The sequence below is a fragment of the Citrus clementina genome, unplaced genomic scaffold, assembly GCF_000493195.1.
Source record: "Citrus clementina cultivar Clemenules unplaced genomic scaffold, Citrus_clementina_v1.0 scaffold_7, whole genome shotgun sequence".
Taxonomy (NCBI): Eukaryota; Viridiplantae; Streptophyta; class Magnoliopsida; order Sapindales; family Rutaceae; genus Citrus; species Citrus x clementina.
The window spans coordinates 2,425,329-2,446,643 of NW_006262075.1; the positions used below are offsets into that span (position 1 = coordinate 2,425,329).

Genomic DNA, 21,315 nt, shown 5'->3' on the forward strand with positions numbered 1-21,315 from the left:
GCCTAAATTTCACACGCACAAACTTTTCAACCATTTACAAGGGAAGTTTCCTAGAGTAGTGAGTAAAGAGAGAGACTTAAAATTTGAGGGAAAAAGAAACAAAAATAAAGTAAAACACGAAAGAGAGTCCAGGACGCACTTATGGAGGTGCTGTGAGAAGCGGTCAAAGCTCCTTTGTGGCTAATTTGGCGAATTTATTCTTTCTCTTGTCCGAAATCATCTTCACATAAAACTTGAGAAACAGCAACAAAATGGCACCATTCAACACAGAATTAAAAACCCAAGCACGGATTCCATTGCAGCCACCATTCTTCATGAAATGAAGCAAAAGCACACCCACATGGCATACTAAGTTGCACCCCATCAAGACCATCTGACAGTTGACGACGAGTGGAAAACACGCGCTCGGCAACCCTATCCCCGTCCAAAACCTGTACCCGTATACCACTGAACCAACCAGCGTCGTGAAAAGTATTGCCAGCACCTGAAACGACTGCGAAAACTCCAGCCACAGAAACGACGTGAACGTTAAGATGGAGTTGTAAAAGAGCTGGAAGAAGACGATTCTACGACGTCGCAGGATTGTGAAGAAAGTACGCAGCATGTGGACGAAGCGGGAGAGGTAGAAGATGTACGACCAGAAGAAGACGCGGCCCGAGGGGCGCGTCCCCAGTGGGAAACAGAGAAGCCACTGGAACGGCGTCGTCTTCGTTCGGCGGAAGAACCATCGGGTTTCGCGGATTTCCGAGGCGGATGAGAGCAGGATGCCGGCGAAGATGGTGGCAGAGATGACGGACATGGAGAGGCTGTGAACGGCGGGGATGGGGCCCAGCGAGACGGACCGGTTACGGCGGAGGAAGAGCGACAAGAGGAAGTGGAGCAAGAGGGCTAGGGTGAGGTACAGGGCTATGGAGGAGAAAAGGAACGACCACGTCGACCCCCATGATTGGGCGTGGCTCCATCGGAAGTTTATGATTGAAGGGTGTTCTGATAGGTAGTAGGTTAAGGTGCTGATCATCATCGTTGGCCGGTCAGGTGATAATGATCGGATGGTGCACCTTGCTTTCTGTTCGATCAGGAGGTCATTTTGGTAAATACGGATGTTTTTTTAAGAAAGCAAAATAAGAGGTGGGGAGCGACACGGGACAATGGGAGATTAAAATAGCAGGCAGGAGGGACGTGAATGACCTGACTGGTTGGCATCAAGACTTGGAAAATCAGTTGTGCCAACACGTGGAGCAATATTATTTCATGCACGCGTGCCTCGAATATAATTCGCACGTTTGGTTTAGTCTTAAGAATTTATTTCAGATGGATTAAATTAACACGAATGACAACATGCAGTCTATGTCTATGATACAGTAATTTTCAGTTGTAAAGCATTGGATTATATATATATAAAAGTAGTGCGACACATTCTAAATTTTTTTTCTCAAAAAGTTATCCCAAATGATATGTTATTAATTGAGTGGTTGATAATTCTTTACAAGATTTAAGTGAATTAATTGTATTATCTCACCAACCAATTGATAAATGACACATCATTTGGGATAACTTTTTGAGATACATATAATTATCTCTTAACTTGTGTATGACTATAATTTTAATATGGTCATGAATCTTTGATTGGTCCGGAGTCTTAAAACTTTCAAAGTTCAGAAAAGTTATTAAATTATATAGTTTAATAGTGTAATAAATAACATTATACAATTAAATTATATCACTTAAAAGGTTTTTTTAATTCTAATAAAATTCAGGATCGTAGACGACTATACCAATACTCTAGATATACAAACAATAATTATTATTATTATTATCTAACGAGAACATTCTTACTTTAATAAGAAGATGTCCTCAATAAAGAAAGATTATATATATATATATATATATATATATATATATTGTGATCTCTACAACTAATTCCTAATTTCTAATTCCTAGATCATAAGCACAAAATCGGAAGGATATGTCCGTAAGAAATTAAATTAAAGAGTTGGCTGGTTGGGTCATTGCAATGATGCGGAGGACACGCATGGGCGGTGCCCGTACCTGCAAGAGAGACGTACCGTTACCCCATCCTATTAATGCTTACATTTCAACCCGTAAGATTCCATTTTTGCTGTCTCAACAAGTAATGCATACATTTAAATTACTTTTTTTTCCCCCTTTTTATAAACATCCACTTACCACCTAATGTTATAGGCTTTATTGAAAATATATCTTCTTTTTTTTCTTTTTTTTTTGGCTTTTGCAGCTTTCCACTTAAAGTTTGCAAAGTGGATCATTTTTTTCATTTTATATTAATACTATTAGATGATTTAACAAAATATTGACAAAATAACTATTTTGCTCAGGATTGTAAAAATATTATTTATTAGTTTTTATTTCAGATACTTTCATAATGTATTGCTATTTTGGATTAATGACCCAAATTATAAACTTTAAGTTCTTCATAACTGATTTTATGTTGTTACTTTTTTGTGATAGGAACAAACTATAATATACCAAGTTTTTCATTATTGGTTATATGGTTGTTTTGAATGTATTTTGGATAATTATGATTGCTTCCGTTGGTGATTTATTATTGTTGAAGATTTGTTATTGTTGTTGAAAATATATTATTCAGGATGAATTATATGAGTAGGGATTCTTAGTTTATATTGCAAATATGTTATAAATAAGTTAGGGTGTTTATTTTGATGATTCTATATTAAATTAGCAGGTTTGATGAGTTTATATGACTAATTTTGTAATTTATTATTGGTTCCCACAGCTCTACAATTAAATGATTTTTTTACATTCAAGAGTAAAAAATTATTTTTTTAATATTTTGTTAAATCATCTTATATTGTTAATGAAAAAGCAACAAAATAATATACTTTATAAACTTTAGCTGAATAACTATTAAAAAAAATTCTCATATTTTTTATGAAATGCAAAACTTATTGATGGATATTTTTGACATTTCCTTTTTGGGGACAGGATATTTATGTTTTTAAGGCCGAGACAGGTATGCGCGACCAATTCGAATACTAGTGAACTCGTTTGATTTGATGTGATCTGAAGTGACAACAGCAGCTTCCTCCATTGGAGATTTGGAGGTCGTCGATGCCATTATATGATTTTTTCTCAAAGTCATATAAGATGTTTATTGTACTAAAAAATAATAATAACATTATAAACAATTATGTCCATATCCTACCAATTTACATTTGTTTTATTTAACGTGGATATTTTTTTTAACATGGGTCTACTAAGATTAGTGTCATTTTTAAAAAAATTTTAAGCTATTTATTTGATGAAAAATACAATGAATTTACTAATCAGTAATCAGAATAAATTGGAATTAGAATAGACTAAAATTAAAATATGTTAAAATTAAAAATGAAAATGAAAATCATAATAAATTATTTTCTTTATCTATAAAAATTAAAATTAAAATAAGTTGTATTATCATTTGTAATCAGAATGAGTTTTTATAAGTTATTAAAATATTCTTTTAGTTTATTATTATCATTATTTTTATTAATTATTATAATTATTATTATTTAAGAGAATTATCGTTAATCATAATAATAGATGTTATTGTTATTATTGTCGTCGTCATCGTCGTCGTGGTTATCACCATCACCATTATTATTATTTTCTCTTTTTTTTGTCTTTTCTTTTTGTCTTATTCTTCATTACTTCTTCTCTTTTCATTTATTTTTATTTTTCTTTTCTTTATTGTTTCGTATTCTTCCTTTATTCCTTTTTTCTTTTATTCATATATATATATATTTTTTTCTCTTCTTTATCTATTCTTCTTCTTCCTCCTCTATTCTTCATCATCAAAGCAACAAGTGAAAGATACATACAATGCTGGGCGATGATTGATGACGTGATTCCAACATGCCGCGTGACAAGATCTCAATTTTGGTTGCTGTGACTTTCAATTTTTATTTTATTTTTTATTTTGTATTATTTAAAAAGAGGATAAAGTTGTAATAACACAATTTAAGTGAGGGTGTTTTAGAGAGCTCTGGGAATGTAAGCCTGATTCCCAAGCTCAAATTCTCAATTTAGTGTGGAGCTCGCCAAAATGAATCTCTTTCCCTTTTTTATTTCAACAAGTAAACATATATTTGATTCCAATTTTAAATTTTGATTCCCCAATCTAAGAAGTAAACGCACCGTTAAACTCATGACTCTTTGTGAGTTAAGTTTCGATGTTAACTTGAAGTTCATTAGAAGAGATCGAGTACTCCAAACGAGCCTGGTTATTGTAATTACGACATGAATAGGGCCATTATTTTTAATTTAACTTGTACAATTATTCAAAAAAGAAAAAACGATTTGAACAAAACATAAAATGCATCTAGCTTAATTAATCTAAATTTGATTTCAGGCATCAATAAAACAAAGCGAACGCCACGCATGCAATCAGTACCCGCGTAAAAACAAAAGGGGAAATTAAGATGTCATTAAGAAATATAATTAAGAGGTTGTCATTGCCTCTTCAAGTTTCAACTCTCTTTATTTTAGAAAGAGGTCGGTGAGAAGAGTTTATCTATATTACGTTAGTAATATTTGGTATTATATCCTCTAATAATATAATTTGGGATATGTCACCTTTGTTTCCCCTGCCCGGTTATGTCATTACGACTCCGGGTAATCCTCGCACCAGCCGGCCCAGACCAGTAACTTGTTGTGAGTAGGGGCATCGAGATAGAGGGAAAGAAACCTTATTGATAGATATTTTAATTTTTTATCCTAAATTTGATGGTCTATATCTCCTTCCAATTACATGCATCAATAGTATTTTTAGTTTACCCGAGTCATTGCTATTTGTGTAAAGAATAAACTCAAAGGTAAGAGAGTTTTTTTTTTTTAATTACTCCCCTGAAATCCTTCTAAATCAATCCAATATTATTTTATTCAAGTCCTCGCAACTGAAATTTAAGCTAGTAAATATGTTTACACAATCATAAAAAGACGATAATATCCCTATTTCTCACATTTGTTTTAAAGTTTATTTTATCTTCATTAATTAATTTTATATATATATATATATTTCCAGGTTAGAAATCTAATTGTCTATTCAATGATTAGCATGTCAAATTATTAGTGGGACAAGTTTGCTGTGGATCCGCAACCGCTTAATTATAATTATCATAATGATATGACTATATTGGAGTAGATTCACGGTGAAGCACGAATCTCAGCCACACACGTAAAGTGATAAATAATAAAAAAACTCATTATAATTTTGATCATGTAGTTATGAAGGGGTGCTCTATCTTAGAGCAACTTCAACATAACCAAACTCTTATCATAAAGTATGAGGCTGCTATATTTATATATGTGTTTTTTGATACATTTGTAAAATGTGCTAAACGGGAACGTAAAAAACAAATATGGGCATTCAGATTGACGGTGCAATTTAAAAGAAAAAAGAAAAAGAAGCCAATCAGTGAAAAACATTGTGATTACGACAGCCGGTGGAGATAACTTTGGGGAGACTTGTTGGACTGGGTTCGGTGGCCTTTGAAAAGGACTTTATAGTTTACATGGCCCCATTATTAATTACATATTATTCGCATTGTTGTTGTCTACAGGTACGTGAAATTAAGTGAAGTGAGCATGACAGGGGCATTATACATACACGGAATCCTTTTAATTATTTTGCAATCAAATCAACTCGCAAAGGCAGTTGTCTTGATCGGCCATTAATTATTATGATCGCAACTTTGCTAGTTACTTTCAAAGTCTCAAGGAGCAAAGGGCCATGCATCTATGACTGAGGACTGATCGCATTTTCAACGTTTAGCTTTTACTTATCAAGTTGATTACAAAAATTAACCCCACCACAAACACGTGACACAACATGATTCTAACGTTCTTTGTGTGTTAAACTGATCTTGTTAAACACCAATCGTATGACAAAGAGTTATTATTATTATTTTTTTAAAAAAAGATAATAATAATAATAATAATAATTAATAATAAATTTTGGACAAGAGAACAGGAATGACAAGTTACCTACCAGAGCCGAGCAAAATTCAAGTGCTTTACGCCATACGCAACGTGTCTTTAAATCCTAAAACTTCCAACTAAATTCTAAAGAAAAATGTAAAAAAGAAAAAAGAAAAAAATTGTGTAACCGGACTGGTGGTGCAGCAGGGTGAAGGAGAAGTGGCATGCAGAAAGCAGAGGCAGTACACTTTCCTTTTTAAGTATGTTATCTGAAAGTGAAAGGGGTTCTTAGCTTTTTGCAAACAAAAGAGAGTGAAGTTAGTACCTGACACCTTTTAAAACTCTTATGAAATCTCATTTATTATTATACATGTATGTAACTCTTATTTTAATGAAAATTATAGAAAAAAGGACAAAAATTGGTTGCATTAGAGTTTAATTAAACGTTAAACAAAATTTTCTGTAATAAAAATATGATCATTATATAATTTGTTATTTTATTGCTTCAAAATTATTTTGATTTTAAAATAGTTATTTTTTTTTTATACGGATTTTAAAATAGTGACTTAAATCATCTAAAGAAGGAAGGGTTCATAAATTTAATTAAATTCATATGTTGTGGTAAGCAAAACTCAATAAAAGGGCAAAAAAATAATAAGTCGTTCGGTTCGACCCAAAACTGAGTGAGCCCAATTACTATCGGCCCACCAAATCAGTATCATCTTCTTGTTGAATGTTGAGCCTTAAGGCGCTAAATAAGTGGGCAAGTTATTTATTAATGATAAATAAATAAATAAATAAATAAATAAATTTATATAGATCGGACGGTGAGGGAAAAAGAGAAAAACCCATTAGATCTGTGTGGGTTCTATCTAAGAAGAATACGACACGATCCCATGGAGCATAGATCACGACCGACCAAGTCAAAACAACAGATCCAGCAAGGACTCTCAAATTAAAGAATTAAAGTGACAAAATTGAAAAAATTAAAATTAAAATAAACGAAAGGGTTGGTAAATCCGAACACCCTCGAATCTTCCAGGGCAGCAGTATTATTATTATTATTATTAATCAAATTGCAGGCGGTTCGGGTTTTGTCATTTATCCAATATCACCTGTCTTTCGTTCTCTCATTTGAGACTAGCCGATCAATCTAATTGGTGAGTTTCAATTACCTAACCTTTACAATTTTGTATTATCATTTGGCCTTTTTTTATTTTCCCCTGTGTCGCTTCCATTGAATTCAAGATTTTTTTTATTTTAAATGAATTCTAATCCTGGATTCGTGTAGAATTCTTAAAACTGATGTCCTTGTCAATCAATTTTCAAATAGTTTTAATTCAGGTTTAGGGTTAAGTGATGGGTGATTTTGTTTGATTTTCCAGCATTAGTTAACTGAATCAGGTTGATGAATTTCATGTCACAACACTTACTCAAAACTTGGTTTTTTGAGATAACCTAGTTTATTTGTTTGCCGCGGACCTAGTCTTATTGTGGGATTGTTCTGCATTCTGACTTGTTCCGGACTTTTAATTTAATTATCTGCGTGATTATAGGAAGTTGCATTTACTCTTGATTTTAGGAGATGGCTAGTGGTTTTTCGGAATCAACAAGTGTGCCGTCTCAAAACCCATCTTGCGTAGGCAATAGTGCCAATGATGCTGGTGGTTTTGAATGCAATATCTGCTTTGAATTAGCTCAAGACCCAATTGTTACTCTTTGTGGCCACCTCTTTTGCTGGCCTTGCCTATACAGATGGCTGCACCATCACTCTCATTCACAGGAATGCCCCGTGTGCAAGGCTGTTGTCCAAGAGGAGAAATTGGTTCCTCTTTATGGTAGGGGCAAAACCCAGACTGACCCACGATCAAAATCCTATCCGGGCATTGATATTCCTAGTCGTCCCGCAGGGCAAAGACCCGAGACAGCTCCGCCTCCGGAAGCGAGTTACTTTCCCAACTTGGGATTTGGATTAATGGGAGGATTGATGCCGATGGCGACTGCAAGGATTGGTAACTTTACCATGGGTTTTGGTGGTCTTTTCCCTTCATTGTTTAATATTCAGTTTCATGGGTTCCCTGATGCCACAGTTTATGGAACCACCTCTGGTTTTCCCAATGGCTTTAGTGCTTTTCATGGTGGTCATGTTCATGGATTTCCTCAGCCAAGTCGAGGGCAGCAGGCCGACAATGTTTTGAAGAATCTTCTTCTGTTGATTGGCCTCTTTGTGATCCTTGCTCTGCTTTTTTGGTAAATAAATTTTTTGATTGAACTCAATGTCATATTGGTTGTTTTGACTGTCTGTAAATACTTTAGCTGGTGACTAGTTTTGTGTTTGCGAAAAAATTATTTATAAGAAACTATGTGTTGGCGCACATTTGCATTTGTGTTAATTTTGGAAGCCTTCTTTCTTAACGTAAGGAGATTCATCTTTATGATTTTTTTGTATTAGTTTTTTTAAAATTTAATGTGTTGTGTTCATTTGCAGTCGATATATATATATGAGTTTAGAAACTGAATCATGTAAAGGATGATAAGAATATTTCACATTATTGACACAAGAGTCATATATGAATTTGTAATCTCCCTTTCTTTTCTTCTTAAATTTGTTTTTAAGGTTAGTTCTTGTAATTTAAAAAAAGATAACCATAAGAAAATTTTGCTTGCAAAAAGTGTTGTAGACTGACTTCTCTTCTGTTTTGCCTATTTTCACAATTTTGACGTTGGGATAAGGATTGGGAAAAATTTGTGTGTATGGCACGTTCGTTAGCTAAGTTTGGCTAGGCTTGTTACTTGGTTTAGATGGTTTGGATAAAGCCAAGGGTCTATTGCCTATTTGTTATATACTGATTGACTGGGCTGTGTTTGAAATTGGATGATGGAGTGAACTGCCATCATCTTGTAACCTATGAGCTATTACATAAAATTTCTTTCTCTTCTTTTATGTTTATGGCAGATGTGAACAGAATTCAGCATCACTGGCCCTAGTGTTAGTCCTAACTAGTGGTAGATCTTTTCCGTTTCAGTTATGATATGAGGATTTGTTTCCTTTTCACATGTCGCCAGAGTTATAACACAGACTGAAAAGTTCAAAAAAATGATAATAAAGAGAAGAGTTATCCATAGAAGCCTTGGATATATTAGGTGGGAACACTTGGATTTCAATTCTGTGAAGGTGTACTTGCTAGGTTTTGTTAGTTTAAAAAAGTTGATGGCTTTTGCCAGAAGTCATTTTCTTTGGATTTAGATTTTTCCTCAGATCCAACATATTTGGTTTGAACTGGCATTAATGCGACGCTTCATTCACTAGACGGCTGGTTTCAAGCTCTGTGGTACATGTAGTTGGAACTTTGAACACATCAAATGGAAAATGTTGGTTTCATGTAGAGATGTATTTCTTCACATCCCAGTGAATAGTGATAATTTTTTTGGGTATCATGATGTAGACTGTTTGATGTTTGAAATTAGGTGCCATGGCCCGGTAAGTATGCTAAATAATCCATCTCTTGCATAAGTTAATTTACAGTTCTATTTACTTTCAATAGTTTGTTTGGCTTTGGCCGATCGTGAAATTGTTTTCCCCTTGTTCAGTTGGGAAGAATTCTGGCTGTATAACATTTGGTTTTTCCTGTCTAGGCATGAGGCGTCTGTCTTAGCTTTGTTCTGCGTCGTCTAATATGGGGGACATAGTGATGCAGAACGCAATTGATTGTGACATCAATTATGAACCTGAACACTCAGCCCAATTGACAACAGACTTGACCGTATGCCTGTTTTAATATCTATTTTGGCCCAAGAGTATTTACTGTTAAAATGAAGAGTGGCTTGGTTTGAGTTGAGCACCCAATGATTGACGGTGAAGCAATGTGCCGTGTTATCGGCAATCTTGAATGTGGCTTCTGATTTTCTTTCGTGCAAGGGCTTAGTAAAATTATCATCGTTCAGAAACACATATTTTATTTAATGTGCACATAATTAATCCGCCTTTGCTGTTTTCCCATGGAAGCAAAAGCAATAAGCTTATTAGCGACTAGTAGATATCATATTAAACATTAATAACTAGTTTGATGTTGTGTTAGAACATTAGTTAGAATTCCAAAATTGAAATTTCTGATATTTTGTTTCTTCAACGATTTGTATGAACTCTGATAATCATTAAGCAATAGGACGGCGGTGACGAGCAAGCAAATTGTAGGAGTATCTTGCTGGCTCTTCACCGACCTAAAAAGAGGTGGGGATTGGCGAGGGAACAACGGTGAGCCTCTGCTGCTGTTTGCGTATCTTCTTCTTTTTGGTTCTTTTGACAGCAAATTTTTTTATTAATTTGACATCATCACATGGATTTGTGGACACACTCATTGGGGATTAAAGAATGGAAAATGTAAAGAATCTCGTCTCTATGTAATGAAAGTGATTATGAGTTATGACATTTGAGTGTGAAAGCGGTCTCCGCTATGAAAAGTCGTTGGGAGTTCACTGGTGGTGGCCGGAACAAGAAGAAAGGCGCATAACATGGGTACGGATTTGAAAGGAGCCCGATAAGTGATAATGATACATGCTATGGCCCCAACAACAAACAAAATTCTTCCCCCACATTTCTAAAAGTTCCAACTCAACTGTAGCACCTATTTAATATTTCTCCTGTATGTATATTATGACATTGAATTGCTGCCCATTTGTTTTCGTTGCCCGTGGCAGGCCAATTAATCTGATAAAGCAATCCCACCCACCAAATGGGTCTACAAAAGCAGAGTACACAGTACTCAAGTTTCTTTTGGTATAATATTTTAAGTAAGTTGATTTCATTAGTAGAGCTGTTGTAACTAATATATTAAAAGTAAGTTTTACTAAAAAAAATAATTTAGTTGTTTAATTGTTAATAAGAATTTTTAATTAAAAATTATAAAATACTCTAATAGATAAATTTTAAAAAAATTATATTATGAAAGAATTGAAATAAGATTGTTAAATAGGTTATTTTAATATTTTAAAAATTTTAGCATTTAAGAAAAAAAAATTAACCTCGACTCCCATTTGAGTTTTGCTAATAAAGGCAATCTTTAGAATCTCTACTCAGAAAATAACAAAACAACAAAAAAAATTAAAAAAAGAAAAAGAAAAAACTTACGCAATTAAATTAGTATTCATAACCGTTAAATGTGTCATACCAAACAAGCATTTATTTAAACCATTTTCTCTTTATCTGTCAAAACTCCTGGGCCTAAACGTTTGGTCGCCTTTGGTTGATCTTTGAGAAAAGAGAAGAATGTTGCAGTTCATTTCATGCAATAGCCAATAGATGACTTAAGTTTTAAGGCATAGGCATTAAATAAGATTGTGTGAAATCGAAATCAGATGAGCTAAAGATAGCAGCCAGCAGGGATACAGGCTCTAGTTTCTTTGGGAGAGGACAGAAGAAGAAGAAGATGTATGATATTTAACTGATGGTATAAATTCCTATCTATGTAGTATGACCAAACCTAATTTCAATTTTCAGTGCAGGATTTGCTGATGAGGTCAAAATGCAGAATACTTATATGCTTAAATCTAACTTTTAAAAACCTATTAATTATTTTCAATGCAAGGTCTTTGCTACCATGAAAATTAAGACGGCCTTGTCTCTTTTCACATCATCAGAAGAAGCTTTTGTCCCTTAAAGTTCTCAGCTTTTGAAAGTCGATTTATAAAGAAAACAGTGTAATTAGAGCTAGAAAGTCTTCGATGCATTCCGGTAATGATTGCAATGTCAATGTAAATGTAGGGAAAATACGAAGCAACTCCAAAACCAAAGGAGTATCATCAATTAGACAGATTCAGATGGTGGGGCAGAATTCTTTGGCTCGGTTTGCCAAAAAACAAAACTTGTACCGATGAGAAAACAGGTACCGAGACTTTATGCGACTAAGCTTAAACGTTAAAAATGCCTTGATTGCTGTCCATGTGGCCCGGCCTCTGCAATAATACTGTGTGTCATCCTTTTTTCTTTTGTTATGCTCCACCCCTGTTACTCTTGTCGAGTTTGGTTGTAAATTGCATAAATTATTATAACCTTGATACAACTTGAATGGACCCTACGCAAACGCATTCAATATTTTTACGAGTTCTTGCGGTTAATTAGGAATCATTTCACATCACGATTACGGGTTAAATAGATTTGAGTTAAAAAAAAAAAATTGACAAACATAATAAATGGATCAAATTTGCATCACTTACTTAGTGTTTGTGTGAAATACTTATTGATTTGTTAATTCATTTATGGATATATAGTAAGGGTTTCGGAGCTTCAAATATAAAAATATGTTGGAATTTTTTTTTTCTTAGGATGATATATTTGTGATTGTTTTTGTTGTTTATTATTAATATTTTATATGTAGATGAGTTTTATTATTCAGGACTGTTTAATTAAACCTTTAATTGATATTGCATATAATTTTTAAATTAAATTAAGCTTAAAATAAAATTTAAACAAATCGAATTTGGGTCATTTCCTATTGAACAAGTCTAAACGAATCAAATCACGTTAAGGTTGAATCCATATTTTAATATTAATTCTAACATGATTAATAAATGGATCAAATTCTTGAAATACAAAATTTAACACTATTCTTTTAATAATGATATGAATTCATGCATCAACCTATTTAGGTGACATTGGACTGGGGTTGCCATTTTCTTTTAGAAAGGATGAAAAAAATAAAATGACATGCTTAGGTGACGTTCAAGATACTAATCATACAGTCATACATACATACATACATGTATACACTACACATACGCCTATTTTGTGCAAACAGACGACACTGCGGCAATCAGCTTACATATTTGAGCTGACTTCTTTCCCGCCCTCGACCAAATTCGGGTGTCGGTGACAGAGTGTAGGGTCATCCATGATTGATTGATGAACATTCAACCACACAGAAGAACAGTTATTTTAATTTTTTTTTTTTTGTGGTCAAATTTTTTGTCAAATAGTTGATAAAAGCGGCCCAAAAACGTGATTGCGGGTCAAAGGTGGCGTATGTGGAGCTCGCCATTTGCCATTTTGCTTTCACGAAAAAAGATAAGAAAACAAGAGAGGAAATTAAAGTGAAGGCCCCTTATAATTGGGATGTTTTCTGGGGGGCTTGTCCATGTGTGGCACATGCTTCTGGCCATAAAAAAAATGTACTTCTATTAAACCCTAATAACGGAGCAAGCATTTCTCCACCCTGTTCACGTTGTGTGTGCATATATAGTCAAGAACTTATTAACGAGCATGTGATGTGCACATGCCATATTCAATTATGCGGTTGAGCTTGTATTTTTGCTAAATGGAAACTACCATTTCTATCTGGCAAGACATTGAATTAAAAAGAAAAAATGGTCATAATATGCAGATATCTTTTTTGCATAGACACATATCCTGCATGTCTAATCTTTCCTTCTTTTGTCTTCAGATTGAAAGTCATTTTCTGCTTAAAGCTTGGTAATGAATTAAAGTGTTATTAGATCACATGGAAAACAAAGGAGAGAAGTTAAATGTAGCTTTAAAATTAAGCACTCACAACTAATTTTAAGCTTCCCTTCCCCGTCTTTATCAAAATTCCGGACAAATCTTTACTCTTTGTCCATGCATTAACAATCTTTGTTGCAGGTGGCACCAATGTATCAATCCCAGCTTTGTCATTCATCCCCGATAATTAAGTCATTTGGCAGATGGGGCCCAACTTTAAGGTGATGTGGCCTATACTCTTAACGTAATTTTTGGGGATTAATAAATTGATGAACTGCCCTGTCATGAGAAATGGTTGGTCAAAGGAAGAGCTTTGTATTAAATGCTGAATTTACGCAACATGTTCTTTTAAAATTGTTCATTAATCTCCAAACCCGACTGAGAGTAAGAGATTGGGAGCCTTAAATTGTTTGCTTCTATATATATATATATATATATATATAAGAACGGAACAGGGTCTCTCATTTTTGGAAAGATTCGTGAAGTATAATCAATGACCTGATCACCCAACTAGAAAATAAATGACTATGATCCAATCTTACAGGTGATGATATAATGATAGTTAGGGAAAAGAAAGTCCTCGATAAAGATAAAATTTGCTAGATGATGAAACTGATGGTGATGATGTGGTTGTGGTGGGAAGTCGATAGTATTGATTTTGAAAAAAAAAATTGTTCTTGACTTATTTGTGTAATTGATAGGCTTTTGGTAGAGTGGAAGAGTATTTTTATCTCATAATTTGAGCCTCTATAAAAGTATTATTGGGATTAGTTATAGTCTTCTCTCTAAAAAAATGTGAGTTAAGTAGATACTCCTATATTAAGGAGGATAAAAAATCTAGACAGATTTTCAGAAAATTAATGTATACTAGTTTCAATAGTATAATCTACGGTAATATCAATAATTGTTCTATATATCAATATTTAAAAAAAAAAACTTCTTTGTGTAAATGTATAAGATTATTTAGAGCGTACATGCTAAGTCACAATATGTACATAATCTTTCATAGATAATCAATATGGGTAGAGTTTTTAATTTATTGTTTTCTAACTATTCTATGTAGGATTAGCATTAGATAATGACTGACTCTATAGATACTTCTAACAATATTTTGAAATTAATTTCAATTTAAAATATTAGTATCGGGTTAGATTCGGTTAGAGAATTAATAATTATAGTGCCATGAGTCGTATTAAATGTGTACAAATATTTGATAAAATTTCAACACTAGCTATTGTTCTATTTTGATAATTAAAAAAAAAAAATAGAGGAAAGGAAACAAAATGTCTTGGGATCTCCTAGTTACTGCCAATAAGTGAAACTTTGCATGGAGAATCACGGAAGTTTGGATTTTTTGGTTGGTACACGTTGCATATCCAACTAGTCCAAGTTTCCAACCACCAACATAAGGCATCCTTTTTACATTTGATCAAAAGCCATCCCTTCTTACAGAAACTTTCACTATATGATTAATAAATTAATTGTAAACCTTAGATGTAAGGTAAGAATGCTACGTTTGAGCTTTCATGGACATGGATTGCTCAACTAAAGACACAGAGAGTCAGTTGATATATCAATAAATGTTGAACCTTTCAGATGATTGACTATTGAAGCAAAATTAAGCTCAACCAGGCTACCCCTAGTCAGGTATTTTGTTCCAATTTGAATATATATAGAAAATATTGTTCGGCAATAAATGGCTTACTCATTTAATTTGTATTCTGAGAAAAAAGAAAAAAGAAAAGCAGAATCCCATTAATTAAGCTACCCGTACACGATTGACCAAAGAAATACAGTGCGTGCTTTAAATGATATTTCATCATAGCTACCACGTACTGATTTAAGAAGAAGATGTAATACAATTAATTAATGGAAATTTTTAATCTATTCTCAAATGAATTGACATTTTATACGGTGTCTTCAAAAGATTTGATTCGTTACACTGTGCCTCTAATTTCGTTTATTTTTTAGTTTTTTTAACAGTTCCGTCTAACTTTTGATTGAATGATAAAAATATCCCTCTATATGAAATTTTTTTAAAGCTCATTTAATTTTTTAAAGGTTTTTATTTCAATTGCAATAAAAAAAAATTCTTGTTATATTTACATTGTTACCACTATTATTTTTTCTTTTTTTAAGATTTTTATTTCAATTACAATAAAGAGAATTTTCATTAAAATTATTTGAAGGAACAAAATTTTAATTTTACCCTTCATCTGAAACTTCACTAAGAAAATAACGGAATTAGGGGCGCGGTGCAACGAATCAACTTTATTGAGTGTGCGATGCAAAATATCAATTCATTTGGGGATAGGTTAAAAATTTCTTCTTTAATTAATATATGCATAAGTGTTTTTGAATTTTATATAACTATTATTTATATGTTGATTTTTAAAATAAATACGTATATATTATAATATTATTTATTTATTTCATTTCTGGCATTAAAACTTTTATTTTGAGAGAGAATAAACAAATGAGTCGAGGTCATAAATTAATTAAATCAGAGGGCGGGGGAGCTAGCTGGGTTTTCTATGAGCTCTCTTTGAGTTTGAATCAACAACGTGGGTTCAAAGTGAAGTAGAAACTAGAAAATTAACCAACAACAACAACAACACTAGATGTGTCCTATTCTCTTTTTAAAGCTCTCTCTTTCTCTTTCACCTACCCTCTGATATACTTTCATAATTTCATTCTCATCTCATCTGCACAAATAAAAAAAAATGTCCAAAACCAAACCTCCACATCACCAGCAGTTCCTCCTCCTCCTCCTCCTCCTCTTCCTCCTCATCGTCACCGCCACCAATGCCGCCACCAAATACAAATTCAAAGAAGCCCCGCAATTCTACAACTCACAAAACTGCCCAAACATCATCATCAACCAGCAAGGTGATGAGGATCATCTCATAAATACGTGCTCTGCAGAAGCGATCCACGTAGCCATGACTTTAGACGCCCCATACCTCCGTGGGTCAATGGCCGCCATTCACTCCGTCCTACAACACTCCTCTTGCCCACAAAACGTCCTCTTTCACTTTGTCTCCTCCGACAAAGACGCAAACAACCTTCTTCATGAAACAATCTCCCACTCCTTTCCTTCCCTCAGTTTCCAAATCTATCCCTTCGACGACACTGCCGTTTCAGGCCTCATCTCAACATCCATCCGCTCAGCTCTCGACTGTCCACTCAACTACGCCCGCAACTACCTGGCCAATCTCCTTCCGCCATGTGTCCACAAAGTCGTCTACCTAGACTCCGACTTAGTCCTCGTCGATGATATCTCAAAACTCGCCGCTACCCCACTTGGGGACCATGCAGTTTTGGCTGCACCCGAGTACTGCAATGCTAACTTCACTTCATATTTCACCCCAACGTTTTGGTCTAACCCTACGTTATCTCTAACATTTTCTGGACGCAATGCGTGTTACTTTAACACAGGAGTAATGGTGATTGATTTGGAGAGATGGCGAAAAGGAGACTACACGAGGAAGATCGTTGAATGGATGGAGCTGCAAAAGAGAATGAGGATCTACGAGTTGGGTTCCTTGCCTCCGTTTCTGTTAGTGTTTGCAGGAAACATAGCGCCAGTCGATCACAGATGGAACCAACATGGCCTTGGAGGTGACAACTATAGAGGTTTGTGCAGGGATTTGCATCCGGGTCCGGTGAGTTTGTTGCATTGGAGTGGCAAAGGCAAGCCCTGGGTCAGACTTGACGCCAACAGGCCCTGCCCTTTGGACGCTTTGTGGGCACCTTATGATCTTTTGCAAACACCCTTTCTTCTCGAGTCTTAGATATATTAATTTTGTAGTACAATTGTATCATATATATCATATATTAGTCTTAGATACACTAATAAATGTTCACCCCCTCCCCCACCACCACCCTTTTTTCCCTTCTTGAATATACATATATATGTTTGAGGTGTTTGTTCATGTACAATCTCAGCAGGAGAGGAAAGGAGAGGAGAGGAGAGATCTAAATCCAAGAGTACGTAGCGGAATTCAATTAGAAGATCTCTGGGTCTGTAAATTTGAATCTGATCGATGGTGATGAGGGAAGACGGTATTCATATATATAAAAAATGTACGCAGGTACAGCAGCCATAAAAACGTTTACAATATTTTTGTTTTGTTTTTGTTTTTTTTCCATACACCTGAGAACTATTAATCATAGTCACAACTAGCCATTGAACAAGCTTTTCCATTTCTGGCCGTGACGTCTGATCTGTATTTCTGATTATTTTCATTTCATCAACGTTACATTCTAAATCGCACCTTTGTGTATATTATAATTCTATAAAGATATCGGAGAATTTTATAGGATAATAGCTTGTGTTCGGTAGGGAAGGTCAATATATATTTGAATAATATGAAGGATAATTGGGTTGTATTTAATTTTATAAACGGCTTTGTGTTACTTTCAAATAATTAGTTATGAATGATCACTGTTTTAGATTGGATGCTATATAGATTGATTGTAACTTTAAGCTGATTTGATGATTTACTTCATTGATTAGGATGCTTTTTTCTTTAGCATGCACTCGGCGTCGGCTGTCTGGCCAAAGCCAAACAAACAATATTAATCTACTTTGATGGATTGACTAAATTATGAAACCTTTGAGAAAAATTGCAATAAAGCCGCGAATTTGCCTTGATTAATTTAAGAGGGAAGTGTGGGATGATTTCATAATTAGAAGTTTCATTTAAGTGCCGCAATTAACTGTTGCCAAATTCCTGCGTTTAAAGATTTAAGAAGATCAGTGTGGGGCCAACTGTGTGGACCTTTTAACTCCCAATTGGTTGGCTTTGGTGAATTAACAATGATATATAGATCCCACAGATAAAAATTGCTAGGAGTCTAAGCATGATGGGGAGCTGGAAATGCATATATTCCAGCAAATTCAGGGCTTTGCAATTGCATCTCGTTTTAGGCCCTCAGCAGAAGCTTAGTCAAATATATTTAATGGCTGTCTTTATTTATTTATTTTTACTTGGGGACATTTTGAAAGAGAAAGTAGCAGCTCCCTCAGTATTTTTTTTTTAAAATGATATATAAGACCGCATGATTGACTTGTTCTACGTTATCGGGGAAAAAAAAAAAAGGTTATCGAAGCCGGAGTTTGAGAGTTGTCAGATTCAGACTATATAAATTATTGTTTTTGGAAAGATCTGAATTCAGGTTTGAGTGTGACGTATGCCAAGCCAAGCCTGCTGTTCCGCAAGATCGTGCTCTGTACGCATCACTAATAAGATAACCCATTAACGCGTTTTCTGCTTTTCTTAAAGTAATTGAACTTCTACTTTACAAATAAGTCCCCAACTCCAATTTGGAGGTAACGGATTCAATCCCCTTTACTTGGAGTAAATTCTTCTGAATTCAGGGATGATTTTTCGGATTGTAGGAGTTGTGCTGATTATCGTTGGTTTTACTTTTAGGACAATGGTATGTAGTTGAATAGTTGATACTAAAAAAAAAAAAATCAACTTTACAAATAATAACATATATAAAAGAAAGAAGGAAGATTTCAAACTATATAACATTAGATTCTGTCGGTTACTTCTTTCGGAAAAAGCAGAAATAGCTCTGCTTTTAGAAAGGTTACCGATACACCTCAATTGGGCTTTGACTGATTAGTAGGACTGAAAAATGAAAGCACAACTTAAAGCATGCCCAATGTGCAATACAAACCAGTAAAATGTCTTCTGAACTAAGCCAACTCTTTTGTTGCTGTAATTGGAGCATGCATCTCAGTTATTAAATTAATCTTAAAAAAGATTGACATAATGTTGTTTAATTAATTTAACTCCCCCCTCCACTTCTTCTAAAAAAAAAAAAAAAAAAAAATTCCCCTTCATTCGCTTTAATCTAGGAGTAGGAGTAATCCAAGGCTTCAATGGCTCGTTGAATTAAACTGTCCCGACAACCCAGTTGCTCTGCCTGCGAGATCTATGGCGTCTTGGAGTTGCAGATCTTCAAGTTTCTCTCCTTCAGCCCATTAAGGTCAACTCTTTGGGATTTAATAAATGATTAACTAACTGCTTTTATGTAAATAAACAACTATTTAAACTTATTATATTCCCATGTATAAGATCGATTCACATTTTACGGGCAGCAGTAGATCTAACATGGGAGATTTGAATGTGACTCTTCCATTTTTCCACATTTATCTCATTATTAATACTAAATTTTGTGAAAGGCTTGCTCCATCTACCAAAGGACCAGAAATTCCAGATAATTAATTGTCACTGACAAATTAAAGGCAAATATAGCCTTCGTGTGGCAATATATGCTGAATATGCGTATGGCATAATTTATTCAGCCCATCAGTCAAGCTTATTGATAGAAATCAGTGCGTTGACTGCACTTGTATTTCCATACATATTTCCTTTGCTCATAATTATTGCTGCACTGTCAATTTACCTGAGAACCATGGAATTGTGACTGTGAACCTGTTGATGTGTATTGTCCAACCAAAACTATATCTAAAATCAAACCGTTTTAATCACATTTTTGGTGCGATTACTCATTAGATTAGGGAATGGGAATCATTCCTATTCTTTATTTATGGTGTTTACTTGTTAAAAGGAATAGGGATGAATTTTGGATGAAGTCCACAAATTTAAAAAAGAATTGGAGAGATAAGAGTAAAAATGAGGAATGAATAGGATGAATGAATTGACTTTTTTTTTTTATAATTTTTTTTTACGTTGTTATAATTATTATAATTATAATTACATTTATAATAAGAGATGATGATGACGATGATAATCAAAATAATAACAGTAGTATTAATTATTAATAATGTTATTATCATTATTACTACTATAATTATAATTATAGCAATAATTATTATAATAATAGGTATTATTATTATATTAACTGTCATTATTCTATTATATTATTATAATAATTATAATAATGATAATGGTAAAACTATTTACTTTTTGTTTTGTCAATGAACAAATACATAATTATAATTAAGGGCATTTTAGTAACCTCCAACAATTTATTCTGAAAGAAAGATAAAGTAAACACATCAATGTAAATATTTCTTATTTCATTTTCGATTTTTACAGCTCTTATAAACAACTATTTATGATTCTCATTCCTCATTTCGATTCAAGTCCATTCCGATTTTTCTGTCTTTTTTGATATCGAAGAAGCAAACACACGATAAGTTTCTTAGTAGCAAATTTTACATTAATATGAAAAATTAATGTTAGACAAAGTTGTGCTTCTATAAATTATGTTCTATGTTAAGTTTTTCAGATACATGCATGAGATATGATTTTGTTCCTTTTTTCACATTAATGTAACTGTACGTTTTTCACATTAAGAATACGATTAGTTTCTTTAATTGTTCAAAATAACTGCACGTTTTCAAATGTACATATCCAGTAACAAGTAGTTCTGCACGTTGTTGAAACATTTTTTAACGACGTTTATGCTCTTGTTGTTAATTATTAGAAATTTAATTTTACCAACGCGCTTTGGCAGAACGTTATGAAATTTGAAACTTTTAGAAGCCTGCTTCTTGTCAAATATCAAAAAAAAATTTCACTACATATTTTCACCGAACGTTGTCAACTGAAGAAGATTTTGACATTTTTAATTAAATATTGCTTTTATAACAGTAATAATATTATAAATTTTCATTCTTTGTTAATTATTATTTTAAATTGGGAGCCTCTAAGTTACAATAATTGTACCATACATCTCTCATGTGAACCACACAAAATTATAGGACCCACAATTTGTGTGGTTCACATGAGAGATGTATGTTACAATTATTGTAACTTAGCATTTGCCTTTTAAATTATACAAATTCATTTTTCACAGAAACTGAAATCAATAAAATTTTAATT

General features: G+C 33.5%; 3 protein-coding genes across 7 annotated transcripts; 2 read left to right on the top strand and 1 right to left on the bottom strand.

The window, feature by feature from the left end:
* Positions 1-1,397, bottom strand: LOC18037254 (elongation of fatty acids protein 3-like). Its single transcript, XM_006425680.2, has one exon. The coding sequence runs from the start codon at positions 1,019-1,021 to the stop codon at positions 164-166; it is 858 nt and encodes a 285-aa protein (XP_006425743.1). The 5' UTR covers positions 1,022-1,397; the 3' UTR covers positions 1-163.
* Positions 1,398-6,798: 5,401 nt separating this feature from the next.
* On the top strand, positions 6,799-10,675 carry LOC18037269 (E3 ubiquitin-protein ligase RNF185). Of its 5 annotated transcripts, none has more exons than XM_024180303.1 (3): positions 6,799-7,115; positions 7,512-8,205; positions 10,122-10,675. In XM_024180303.1, the coding sequence occupies exons 2-3, from the start codon at positions 7,541-7,543 to the stop codon at positions 10,276-10,278; spliced, it is 822 nt and encodes a 273-aa protein (XP_024036071.1). In that variant the 5' UTR covers positions 6,799-7,115; positions 7,512-7,540; the 3' UTR covers positions 10,279-10,675. The 5 variants fall into 5 exon arrangements, with proteins under 5 accessions (XP_024036071.1, XP_024036073.1, XP_006425746.1 ...); XM_024180305.1 differs by having other exon boundaries at positions 7,538-8,205; XM_006425683.2 differs by lacking the exon at positions 10,122-10,675 and adding an exon at positions 9,592-9,994.
* Positions 10,676-15,968: 5,293 nt separating this feature from the next.
* LOC18037270 (probable galacturonosyltransferase-like 1) lies at positions 15,969-17,644 on the top strand. The gene has a single exon (XM_006425687.2). The coding sequence runs from the start codon at positions 16,171-16,173 to the stop codon at positions 17,239-17,241; it is 1,071 nt and encodes a 356-aa protein (XP_006425750.1). The 5' UTR covers positions 15,969-16,170; the 3' UTR covers positions 17,242-17,644.
* Positions 17,645-21,315: the final 3,671 nt, after the last annotated feature.